Source organism: Gigantopelta aegis, unplaced genomic scaffold (genome assembly GCF_016097555.1).
Source record: "Gigantopelta aegis isolate Gae_Host unplaced genomic scaffold, Gae_host_genome ctg4435_pilon_pilon:::debris, whole genome shotgun sequence".
Taxonomy (NCBI): Eukaryota; Metazoa; Mollusca; class Gastropoda; order Neomphalida; family Peltospiridae; genus Gigantopelta; species Gigantopelta aegis.
Genome location: NW_024533863.1, coordinates 1 through 13,700, shown reverse-complemented (window position 1 = coordinate 13,700; position 13,700 = coordinate 1). Strand labels below are relative to the sequence as shown.

General features: G+C 37.4%; 1 protein-coding gene across 4 annotated transcripts in view; it reads left to right on the top strand.

The window, feature by feature from the left end:
* The window catches only part of LOC121392758 (multiple epidermal growth factor-like domains protein 11), a 35,507-nt gene extending 21,968 nt beyond the window's left edge, over window positions 1–13,539 (top strand). For 3 of the 4 annotated variants that reach the window (XR_005960537.1, XR_005960535.1, XR_005960536.1), the window contains 6 exons: window positions 1,335–1,481; window positions 3,140–3,283; window positions 5,327–5,470; window positions 6,995–7,100; window positions 9,456–9,848; window positions 13,127–13,539. Coding sequence is in view for 1 of the 4 variants with exons in the window: in XM_041523848.1 (XP_041379782.1) it covers window positions 1,335–1,481; window positions 3,140–3,283; window positions 5,327–5,470; window positions 6,995–7,100; window positions 9,456–9,777 (863 nt within the window). In the remaining 3 variants the exon portion in view is untranslated. Of the gene's footprint in view, window positions 1–1,334; window positions 1,482–3,139; window positions 3,284–5,326; window positions 5,471–6,994; window positions 7,101–9,455; window positions 11,764–13,126 lie in introns of those variants that run through there. The other variant, XM_041523848.1, reaches the window with a different exon arrangement.
* The last annotated feature ends 161 nt before the right edge of the window (window positions 13,540–13,700 follow it).

Sequence of the window (13,700 nt, the reverse complement as noted above, 5' to 3'; positions counted from 1 at the left end):
CGATGGCCAAGGAAGGACATTAATGTTGTTGTTCTGTAGGAAAGCCGTTGTGAGACGTGCTGTGTGAGGCCTGGCGTTGTCATGTTGGAACACTGCGTTGGCGTTGGCCATAACTGGAACGATGTGTGGCCGGAGGATCTGGTCAATGTAGCCCTGTGCATTCAGGTTGCCCTGCACGTGGACCAGGTCAGTTCTGCCAGTGTGTGAGATGGCTGCCCACACCATGACACTACCCCCGCCGAATCTGTCCACTTCCTGCACGCAGTTTGCCGCATAACGTTCACCACGACGCCTATACACGCGACATCTTCCATCATGACGTCGGAGCAGAAATCGGGACTCGTCACTGAACCACACCTGTCTCCATCGCAGTTGAGGCCATTGTCGATGAATCTGGCACCACTGCAGTCGGAGTCGACGGTGTTGTGGTGTTAAGATGACACCTCGAAATGGACGTCTGGCACGAATTCCTACCTCACGTAGGCGGTTCCGTACGGTCTGGTCGGATATCCTGCGCAAACCTGGTATTGCTGCGGCTGTGGAGGTGGCAGTAGTCAATCGTTCCCGAATGTGGCGTACCCGGATGTAGCGGTCCTGGCCGGGGGTAGTGACCCGTGGTCGACCGGATCTAGGGAGGTCACGTGTTGATCCATGTTGCTGGTAACGGTCCCACAGTCTGGAGATGGTGCTTGGGGACACATGGAATGCCCTGGCAACGGCCGTTCTGGATTCGCCTGCGTCTAGTTGGCCGATGGCATTGTTTCTCTGCGGTTCACTGAGACGTGGCATGTCCTGGATTGTCAACTGTCGGCCAGATACAGAGGCCAGGCAAGCGAACACCCTGCACTTTTATACTGTCGGTGTTCATGTTGCATGTGCAGACAACGCACGTGCAGTGGTGACATGGTTTGCACGTGGCTGCGTTTTTGCGAATATTCACATTTTGGAACTTTATTGTACAGTAGCTGCGTTTTATCGAATGTAACCGTCGGAATGTGTTTGGGACATGCAATGACCTTATATTCACAAAGCATGAACCGGTAGGAAACATAAAATCGGAGTTATAACCCATTTGTACCCTTTTGCGTTTCTTTTTTTGAAGAGTATATATATATATATATATATATATATATATATATATATATATATATATATATATATATATATTAAATGAAATTACAAAATCCTTAGCATGAAAAAGGTCATACAATTTTATTATTTGAAATTTTGAAATAATTATCCATTAGGTATAGTATTATTTGACTGGATTTGGGTGAAAATGCGAGTGATCCCGAGTTTCTAATAACATAATATCATACTACATCATTTTACAGAATGTCGCGGAAGCACGTTTGGATCTGGGTGTAAGTTCAGATGCAGTGAACGACACTGTGATGGAGACAGTACGACGTGTGATGCTGAAAGTGGAACATGTCAAAATGGCTGTACACCAGGATGGAAGAAACCAAGCTGTATGAAACGTAAGGAAACCTATAATTATAAAGTGTGAAATGCATTAAACGTCTCTTCTGTATACGAATTAAACAGCGTGCTGTTTTGATTAAATGTAAACTTCAGTTACACCTGCCTATATTAATGTCCTGGCTATGTCTTATTATAACAGATTATTACAGATACTTGTGTAGTGTTTTCAGTTCTGTACGTCAAACTTCATTCTTGTTTTCTTAATGTTTATGGAGTGTAATCATCAGAAATTTTATGATAGTGGATTTTTGTACGTTTCAGACATACATCCGATTATTACCTTTTAGATAAATTGCATGCATTTTGATTGGTCAATAGCTAATGCATACCACAAGTACAGCGTGTCATTTGTGGGAAAATAGAGGATTTGTCGGAAAATACAAAATTTGCCCGGGTGTACAAAATGTCACGTGATTTACTCGACTGGTTGTAATACAAACTGAGGATGAGACCGACGAAATTTTGTCCAAAACACCTCACTGAATAAATGTGTTAAAATACTTGAATTCATTATGAATGGGAATACCACAATTCGGTAAAAAAAATTAAAAAATTACTGTTTATTTGAAGATTTCGTGAGCACGTTTGGCCAGAAAATGCGCTAGATTGTAGGTATCCGCGTATTAAAAGCTAATACTAGAATATAGCATTGCGTAATCAGTAACCGTGTTAGAAATATTTTCAGTAATAACTTGGCATGATTTTTGTAACAGGTTCTACAAGTTAGTATAACATGACAAATATTTTTGTTTGGCTGTGGGTGTTCAATTTTGTTTTCCCGACACGATTACATCGTAATCATAAATCTATAAACCACGCAAGATAAGAAGCTGCTTAGAGTTGTCTTCCTTTGCGAAACACCCGGCATTCTTGTTGACACTATAATTAATACTCAAACAGCTGACCCAAAAAAAAGAACAAAAAGAAGACGTAAATACCTTGAATAGTTATTTGTTTACCAAAAAATCCAATACGTTTTTAGGAATTTGATGACATGTTATGTTATGTTATTAAACTCAAACTCAAAATGAGTACTGATCTGAAAGGTAATACATTCCTTACGCGGTTTATTGACAGGGCATACGGAATTGTACGCCCCTCCAAAATCTGTATTTCCTTCGTTTGCGCCTCCGAAAATACAGATTTTGGAAGGGCGTACATTTCCGTACGCCTTGTCAAAAAAAACACCCGTAACTAATAGAGACTCGTCATGTAATGTCAAAATTCAGAACACCTTAACTGATCAAAAACAGAAGCATTTACTTGTCGCAAGAATGTTGGACGAATTTGAAGATTAATGTACACTCAGAGTAGGCGTTGATCCAGGTGAAGGATGCTGGGCATGCGTTTATGAAATGAATACAAATGAATACAATAAATGTTTAACTTTTTAATGGTGGTCATGGAATATTAAATGGCATGTTAGTGTACTTTTGAATATTGTATGTGTCCTTTGTATATATTACACATACCCAATGGATACTCTAGGTGCCTTTGTTTTTTTGTCCTGGAAATACAATGGAAACAAATCAATTGAAACATACCATTTAAGTAAAAGCCGAAGAATATATGTTTGTTTTAACCACGATACGCCAAACAAAACTAAGAAAACAAAAACAATCAATATTTTACCCGTAAATATGTTTCCTACCAGCATGTGACACTGGTCGGTATGGCGCCGATTGTTCGTTTATCTGCACAAGAAGACGCTGTCTGAATAAAGCTGCAAGTTGTGATCACGTGACTGGTTCCTGTGGAGGAGAATGTGAGGAAAACTGGATAGGAGAAGACTGTACTGGTAAAGCAAAGTTTGTTTTGTTTAATAACACTAGAAAACATTGATTAATTAATCATCAAATGTTGGATGTCAAATATCTGATAATTTTGTCAATAAAGTCTACATTCAAATTGTGTTTGTCCAACTACTCCACTAATGCATATTAATTAAATCATTTTCAGCTACTGGATGTCAAACGTAGTAAATAATATTGTATTTGCACTTTCCCACAAACAGGACAGTACATCACATTTTCACTTGCAAGTTTGGCTACTGTACTGTGGGCGGTGGGCGAGAATCACTGATTTAATTTAACCTTAGGAAATCGGGTATATTTATGTACGTGGGTACGTGTACGCATGGACAAGTATATTAATTTAATGGTCATTTAGACTTGTTTTTATGTTTGAGTGCAAATTATGTAATTGTTTCTAATTCTCTGAAGAACATGTCAACTGATATATGTGTATATTATACATTGTATGTGACAAAGTATGTGTGGAGAGGCATTAATATAGGCCAATAGCCTGTTTCCCAATCCATTTCTTTTGTGAAATAAATATTGTTTAAACTAAACAGGACAGCACATAATACGGCCTTTGATACACGGGCCTTGTGGCACTGGTTGTGAATGAAAAAGCCAATAGGATTCCATTTGACCCTAAGACCCAAACACGTCATGTGAGCGTTCTACAGACTGATCTAGACCCCGCCCCACTGTACTTCTTGTTATTGACGATATATAACCTAATACTATGTTACCCAGTCTTGTTAAGCACTCCGGCATTTAATACTAATTATCAAGTCATAAAACAAAGTTATGCCTCTGATGTGTCCAAGTGTTTACTCTTAACGTATGTCAGTCTAGACAAAAGGTCATTAGAATCATTCGTGATGGCATTCACGACCTTTAGAAGAGATACGATTTTTGAATAGTATAACGGTTTTCTCGACAATATTTATGGTCAAATAACATTAATATTGTTTGGTGTTATTAAAGAAAATAAAATAAAATAGCACCATCACTGTAGAAGATCCTAGGATATAACAAATATTTCCCGAGCTGGATCATGTGTAGAAAATAATTAAAACTAATAATTCAAGACTGTATGCAGTACCTAATGTCGCATTCTAATTCACTCTGCGTATAACATGGAATTTGATTGGCTAAATAAATCCATGTGCGGCAGTATAACGAGCATGTACATGTCGGAAATTTAGGGGATTCCCCAAGAACCTATTTGCATATTTATACGCTACTTCTCCCTGTATATTTGGAAGTGACGATGACAGGAATGCGGAAGTATGTATCAGCAACTATGTCTAATTATTAATCTCTGTTATCAAGCTCCAGTTGTCGTGATGAGTATTCGGAATTATTGAAATTGGTAATAATGGCTGGTATTGTCATTATTACAACAATAAAAGACACAAACGACATTAAGAGCAACATTTGTATTACAAGTAAAAACATATTTTTTAATCTGCCTACACTATAATTATTTTATAAGGGGGATGACTTCAAACACTATAGTAGTGACCAGGTTTTTGATAACGCTGCGTTCATTCTAAAAAATATTATTTAAACGATTTGTAAAAAGAAAACGCATTTATTGAATTAGAATGGGGATAAGAAGGTTGTACTTTACCATTTGCGGACGCAGGGCCAGTTTATCTTGAGGCACATGCAGCATGTGCTACAGGCCCCTCGCTTCAGGGGGGCCCGCGGTGATGTGCACATTTATTTTCCTCAGGTAATTGTTCACTCTCCCCAACGGGGCTGCAAAATATATATCCTGGGAATGGGGCCCCACTGCTATTTGTGCTACAGGCCCCGCAGATCCTTAAACCAGCTCTGTGTGGATGTTCATGCTGGTTATGGAGTTGCAAATATTCATTTTACTGTCTTGGCTATGCTTCACCAGTAAATCTTTATTTGCGACTATATAACCAGCATGAACGTCCGCAAATGGTCAAATGCAGCATAGTATATTCCTTGAACTGGAAGTCAACAATTTGCTTTAACTGCGTCTATGAATGTTTTCTTATGTGTATATCACACAGAGTGTGATGGGAAATACGGCAGTGGTTGTAGCTATTCCTGCAGTGAACGAAAGTGTAGAGACCCCTCAGCGCCATGCGATCACGTGACGGGATCTTGTAACGGAGGATGTCTGGATGGTTGGCAAGGAGACACGTGCACCACCAGTACGTACTTGTAGTTTGTAATTTCCATATACATTATTTATTTAATATACCTATAATGTCATCTATATACTATAGGCCTATCCTTGAACACCCTATACATGACACCTTGAATATAGATTATGGTTTTAATGCATGCATTCCAGATGCGTTTCAAATTGCTATGACTTATCATTTCTGTAAGTATAATATTGACATAAATGTACATAGTCCTTTAAAATAGTGTGTGGTATAATATTATCTGGTTGAACTTACATATTATTTTGTAGTGTTTTCATGTTTGTATATTTAACTTCATACTTGTTGTCCTAATGTTTATAGAGAGACTCAAGACAGTCTTGTGATCGTCAGAATGTTGATGTTTTAAGTTATTTTCAGAAACACACTAGTGACTGGTTAGGTAGTATAAAAATGCACAACACTTGACCTGATAAAAAACATGTTGTAAGATGGCAAGCTACCTTCAATAGGATATCTCTATGTTGCATGTGTGCATCCAAATTTGTATTATATTCTCTCTCTCTCTCTCTCTCTCTCTCTCTCTCTCTCTCTCTCTCTCCTGTATTATCAGTAAACTTTGGCAGTGCTTTGTTTTCAATAAATAAAATTTGACCTAACGTAAAAAGAAGAAAGTAAATATGTTTTGCAGATAACAACCATGTTCCCTATTTATGCTTAATTTGCAGAAACATTAATCATAATATAATAAAACAGCTATTAATAACATTAGTCATAATATAAATAAAACAGATATTAGTAACATTAGTCATTAGTTATTACACACCCATAATATGTAAACAGGAGGGGGACCATGACTGTCCCTTACATGTATGCTGATTGCCCACCATTCTTTGATTTCATTTTATTTCAACTTATTTTCGTGCTTATATCCAATTAAGGTTCGAGCACGCTGTCTTGGGCATATACCTCAGCTATCTGGGCTGTGTGTCCAGGACAGTGGGTTAGTTGTTAGGTTGTCAGTGGTTAGTGAGAGACAAGAGGGTGTAAAGGCCTTACACCTACCCACTTAGCCCTTAAGAACTCGCTTTGGGTTGGAGCCGATACCAGGGTGCGGACTATGTACCTACCAGCCTGTAGTCCGATGGTTTAACCACTGCACCACCTAGGCTTTTCACCAATCTTTATTTCGACGTAACTGAAAAGGGAAACAACTCCAATTAAACTTTGATGCAGACACCACAATGCGTTATATGTCATTCACTTTTAAAGATAGCTGAATATTAAAAGTTGTTATTTAACCATATTTATGGGAGTTCACCTCCTAACATTGTTTAACATAACAGAAGGTTAAAGCGGTGTCGTTAAAGAAACCAAATTGTAACCACCTGGCACCATTGCTGGTTTGTATATATTGTCCAATGGTTTTACATATTTTACAATAAGATAGAATGTATTTGTTATTTGCAAATTAGTTTTATTTTTCCTTCTATGTCACGAAAGACCCAAAACACTTTACATATTATATATGGCTGGTACGGGGTATAGTAAATGTGATTTTCATTTCAGCTTTAGAGATCAGTCAGAATGACAGTGGATCCACGATTATTGCATTGGCCGTTGCCTTGGGAATAGTTTCCATACTACTGATTGCACTTGCTGGGGTCTTCTTTTGGTATGTATATTGTAAAATTTTAAGTCATTCAACGACCAATTATTACTGCATGCAGTTCGCTGAAATTTTTATGTCAGAATATATTCAGTAAAAACATACAACACTATCGAGAGGGTCATGTGACGGAAGGACTTTCCTTTGGCACTGTCACTAACCCTAACCCTAACTATTTATGATAAGTATTAAAATGTTATAATATTCTTTATACATGACAGTGCCAAAGGAAAGTCCTACCCATGTGACTACTAATTTTTGGGAATGTTCTCAACTAAAAAAATACCTTGTTATAAATCAATACAGGTCGACCACGAAATGGTTGAGTTAACAGCTCTCATACCTGAGCACCGCCTCGTGTTGCTGTTATACAAGTGGCACTATACCACTAGCACAGTTGTTATCAGTTAGTACTACACATAGCAAGTAGCTTCAAACGAATGGGTTATTCAAATACTACAGGGTTAGACTAACGTGTAATCATCAAAGACAAAATTAAAAAAACATATTATAATGTTGTAGGGTTTTTTTTCTATTAAGAACTATTTCCTAAACCACACTATATAAAGCTGACACAACAAGTAACTACATGACAAGTGGTTGTGTATTGCCTACAGGAAATATATACTGAATGGCACCTGCGTATTGTTATAACAGTCATTTGTGTTAACTAGACTGCCATAGGTGAACAACAGCTGGACCCACATAGAAAATTCATTGTGAACTACTGAACTATTTTTGTTCGAGCTGGCAATTATCGCGGTCTTTATCAGCCATGAATGAATAGATTGAAGTGAACATGATATAATGGTAACGTGTTTTGATATTGATCATCCTACGATGACATATGAAACGAAATTTCGCGTTAACACCACTAATGGAACACATTGGTCGTCGGCTGCATTGACTTTAAACGTTTGATAATTCTGATATATAGTCTTAAGAGAAAAGCCAAGTTTGTTTTGTTTGACAAGACAAGATAAGATTTGTATTCTCTAAAACTTCATAGCGTGCAATACAGAGTAAATATAAACGAAGTTATAACGACACCACTAGAGAACACATTAATTAATCATCGTATATAGGGTGTCAGAGGTTTAATAATTTTGACTGCATACATATGTAGTCTTTAAAAGGAAAGTAAAGTTTGTATTGTGTACGTTTGTAAAGACTATTGATTAATCAATTTTCTTACACACAAGTTGGTGAGAAAACCATTCGTTATTTTTGATAACCCGTGGTTGTTTACACATGTACGTGTGTCAGCAATTTCAAGACGTACGACTGGCTGTTCCTAGGTGATGTCCAGGTCACCACTGCCATACATCCAATGAAACAGTACACGATGGAAATCGATTTCATTGTGACGTATATTTAGCCTGACATTCATGGTCCTGTGAGGCGCAAGTTAGCAACAAGTGCAATGGCTGTAAATAACATTTGGTCGAAAAGATGTTAAAATGCGTTTAAAACCTGGTTTTTGAGGATATGTAAGAAATAGAATGATACATTTGTGTCCGTTAGATACCATTTATTTCGTAACTCGTTGTTTGAAAACGTATCAAACTCGCTTTCGCTCCTTAGATACATTTTAAAACAACTCGTTTTGAGACAAATGGTATCTAACGGCCACTCGTGTATTATTCTCTACATCGTCTATTGAATGTCAAACATTTGATAATTCTGACAAAATCTTCAGGCGAAATGAAACTGTTTAGTTTAACGACACCAATAGAGCACATTGATTGGCTAATTGAGAACGATAGACTCTGGGGATGTTGGCTCTAACACCAGGTGTATCTAAATAAGAATCAAACATAGAGTGTCGACTTTGTGTTGAAGACAGCCAACACAACCAATTAATCTATGATATAATATGCAAGGCCGTTATAACAGTTTCCTATCATCTTATTGCTCCCCCTGTTTTTATCTGCACTGCCGGAGACATTATTTTTACTTACTTAGGATCTTGTTTGCACCCAGGTTCCTCGAATACCATACATACACGGCGATAAATATTACGTAATAAGAAGAATACAATAAATACAACCGCAATGGAGGCCACCATCTGTGTTACTTAACACAAATGTAGCTATTTACACGGCGGCCTTATTGTTTAGGGAAAGCCAAGTGTAAGATCACCAGAGGCCATCTCAACTGCTCCCGTGCTTATTAAGGATTACATCTAGTAATTTGCATAATACGAAATGGACACCAAATGGTATTTCATGAAATATGCGTACATTATTATAAACGCTTGCTGAACACATATTACTAGGTAGGCCTACTCGACATATTGGCTACATGAAATACACGTTTTAAGAGATATATTGGCATGTATTTGTGTCATAATCATTCTAGGCACGTGAGACGTTACAAGATGACGCCTGGATCTACAACAAGAGAAAACTCTAGTGTGGCAAACCAAGATGGTGGACACTATGAAATCGTAGCCAGACAGACCGGTCGTGAACGAGACATCGCGAAAGTTGATACCTCTCACGAGAGCGGCTACGTGAATTCACCAAGGTCCCGTAGAACAGATGATGTTTCACAACGGCCCCTAGGTGATAGCGACAGTGGTTATGTCAATGCAGGACAAGATATTCAGCTGAACGAATATGAACATCTTGATCCATCACACTCACCGCAGAATGTCTACGATAAAATAACTGGAAATTAAAGACACTCGCTCCAATTCTGGCAACCGCCACACAAACAACTGAACGGAAACTATTTTGGGACGAAACTCATGTAATTATTGTTTCATTAATAGTTGACAAGGCATTAGAATAATTGTTCCATATCAAAAATAGCATTGCCTGCTGCTTATTTTGCCAGTAACATGTAAATATGTTTTATATTGGTTATATTTGTGGCGGGCGGGATTGTCTGCTCCAAATAGGTTAGCTTATTTGAATGTATTTGTGTCTGTAAGCATTGTCACATAGTTAGTTTTTTTCATTAATATATAAATAGCTTTGAAGCTGTCTATGTTTTATGGAGGACAGCATTGCAATATTCCAACAAGGTTTCTGGAGGACCACATTGTCTGCTCCATAGTTCGTTTGTTCAATAAAATATAAATAGTTTTCTGGGGGGTTTTATGGATGAAAGCATATTGTCGTCTCCATAGTTTGTTTGTTCAATAGTTGACAAGGCATTGGAATCCTTATTTTGTCAGTAACATGTAAATATGTTTTATATGTGTGACATTTGTGGCGGGCGGGAATGTCTACTCGAAATAGGTGAGCTTATTTGAATGTATTTGTGTCTGTAGAACAGCATTGTCATAGTTCGTTTGTTCAAACAAATATAAATAGCTTTGAATCTTTCTATGTTTATGGAGGACAGCATTGCATGTTTCAACAAGGTGTCTGGTGGACCACATTGTCTGCTCCATAGTTCGTTTGTTCAATGAAATATAAATAGTTTCCTGGCGTTTTTATGGAGGACATAATTTCTTGTTCCTAATATGTTTATTTAAATGTAATTGTGTCTGGAGAACTGCATTACCTGCTTTATTTTACGTTTTTTCAATAAAATATAAATAGCTGTATATTTGCTTTTTAATGGACGAAATCATTGCATGTTCTAAATAGGATAGTTTATTTAGGAGATAACCATGTGACGTTTTTAGATTTGCGGGTGTTATTGTCTATTTTATCCCGCAAATGCCATTTTTGACCGACGGCGTCAACATATTTTTTTGTTTTAGGAGGTCGATATTGTATGAATCAACTGCGATAACGAGAATCGTTATAGGAATGAAAGACAGAACCCATATTGTTTAACTTAGTAATTTGTTATATATCATTAACTTACTCATTTCTGTATCACTAACGTACCCACTACAATATGAAACCATAAATGAATGAATGAATGAATGCATCTTGAACAGAGCCATAGGACAACCCCTGAGTATATTGTACACAGTGATTATAATGTGCTGTACGTACCACCGTCCTCATATTTACATGCCAGATATATTCTGATACACATAATATCATGATCACTTTGAAGCACACGACATGGGCCTGTACTTCCAGTTCAAGTTGTTCAGCAATTCCGGGGACGATGTAACCTGGTTTATCAGCTTGGCTACTCACTTGCCCGTAACGCATTTTTGTCAAAGCCAAACTCGGCAAAATTTCAAAACTCACGCATATACATGGTGTCGTCCCGCCATGACATCAACTGGTAGAGAAATCACTGCTGGTGTACGTTAAAGATGTCTTCATTTGGGGTAGATTTTGTTGTTTATTGTTTGTTTGTTTGTTTTTTTTTGTTTTTTTTTTGGTGTTTTTGGTGTTTTTTTTGTTTGTTTTTTGTACATATACAGGAGATAGTTCTGCCACAGATATAGACAGATTAACAACAAATATTCATATATATTATACTAATCAATGAACTATTTTAGCACCATGAACAGACAACCTTGTTCACTATGGGGAAGTATTGTTGTTTTATTTTTTATACTAATGGTTCTATATATTGCACATAAATCGACAACATTTTACTACACTCAATACGAGTACCTTGTCGATGATATATCAGGTTTAATCTTAAAGTTAGTAGCATACACTATCGTACACGTTCGCTCTATATCAAAGTGAATATTTTACCATACTATTAGTAGATAACAGAATAAATCTGTCTGTGTACAACATTTCGGTGTTCTGTGTTGCATACTTCTTTTGTTATTATATTTTAAAACGTCGGATGTTTTTCTGTTGTTGTTTATGAAGTATTCCTATGGGGAGAGAGTTAACCCAGTAATGAAGGTTCGCTGGGTGCGCGGTCGATCTAGAATCCACGCCCTTCGATGGACCCATTGAGCTATTTCTCGTTCCAGCTAGTTCTCCTGTTTGTGGGATAAGGCATATACAAGATCACTTGCTGTCAATCGAAGATATTAACCCACTGCGTGGCAGCAGTGGGTTTCGTATCTCAATATATGTGGCTTCCGTTAGATGTGCGATTAACTGATGCTGTAATATTGTCACAGTTTCAAGTAGGCTATCAGCCCAGATACAGTAAATGTTTTATCAATACCAGGATTTCGAATACTATCCGGATGAACCATGTATTAATAATAATAATAATAATAATGAAATGAAATGAAATGGAATGGAATGGAATGGAATGGAATGGAATGGAATGATATGATATAATATAAGAGTAGAGAGAGAGAGAGAGAGAGAGAGAGAGAGAGAGAGAGAGAGAGAGAGAGAGAGAGAGAGAGAGAGAGAGAGAGAGAGAGATAGCAATCCTGCTACAGCCACAAAGTTTACTTCGACAATACATCGAATACCATTTTATATGGCATCTCCCACAGACGGGACAGTATATACCACGGACGTAGGTCACAGGGGAAGGGACATGGGAAGGAAGATGTGGTGTACAAATGAATGTATGTATGTATCTATGTGTATGTATGCATTTGTGTATGAATATCTATATATTGTATACAGTGGGTCATTCCACAGAAAAGGGGAAAAATTCAGATTTTGTTTTTCTTAAAAATGAAACAACTTGAATCTACTTTTTATCTGCAGTACTGTCGAGGTTGACTGTTACATATATATATATATTAACACACTGGCACAGGGGATAATTAAATCCTTTCTGGCCTAACAAATTATTCCATGCCTTTGCTGGGAACCTCTGGCACCGAATCGCCCCCAAATTGCAGACTAATCACGATGCGCTCTGAGCTATTGAGGCATGTATGTATGTATGTGTGTATGAATGCATGCATATGCATGTATGTGCGTATGTATATGCATTTATGTATGCATATGTGTATGTGTGTATGTATTTCGTTTACTCTGGAAACGTTTGGTGTGCCTTCTCTCAAGACATTCTGCATCCGCACCTGTATGTGTACGTTAAGTTTAGGATCAGCAGTCTATCACGGTATCCATAGTTTACCATTAAGTCATAATAACAGTCCTGAAGAAGTTTGGAAATAGAGTACCAGTGAGTGTATAATGAGTTTCTATGATCTGTGTCACTGTTTTCCTTTCTAGGAGTTTGTCCAGACAGTCGGTATGGGTTAGGCTGCAGCTACACATGTCACTGCACTTCCGATTGTGATGATGTCACAGGGTGTTCTGGGAACTGCAAAAGCGGATGGTCTGGACCAACATGCAACATGAGTAAAAAAAACCCATATTAAACAGTTATTTGTAATATGTTTGTATTAGGTAATAACAGATTTGTAATTTCTGAACCCTTAAACTCAGTAGTCAGATACCCAATTTCAAATACTTCACTGACCTGAGTAATATTAAGGATGTGTCTTCTGAGTGTATTATCCGTCATGCATCGCAAATTCAAACAATAAAAATTACTAAAAACAAAACAATAAAAACTGTATGATCAACAGAATGAAAAAAATTGACAGAAATAATGTTCCACAGTGATTAATCGACCATTGTCAAAATCGAGAATGACACCCCACGCACGTATTCGGGGCAACTGCGTGATGCATGTGCCAACATTGAAATTATTTTCGGTGTGTTGATAAACGGACCTGATCGTTCTTTACTAGGATGTCTGTGGTCAAAACGTATGTTTCAATATTTCAGGTCCCCTACTTGT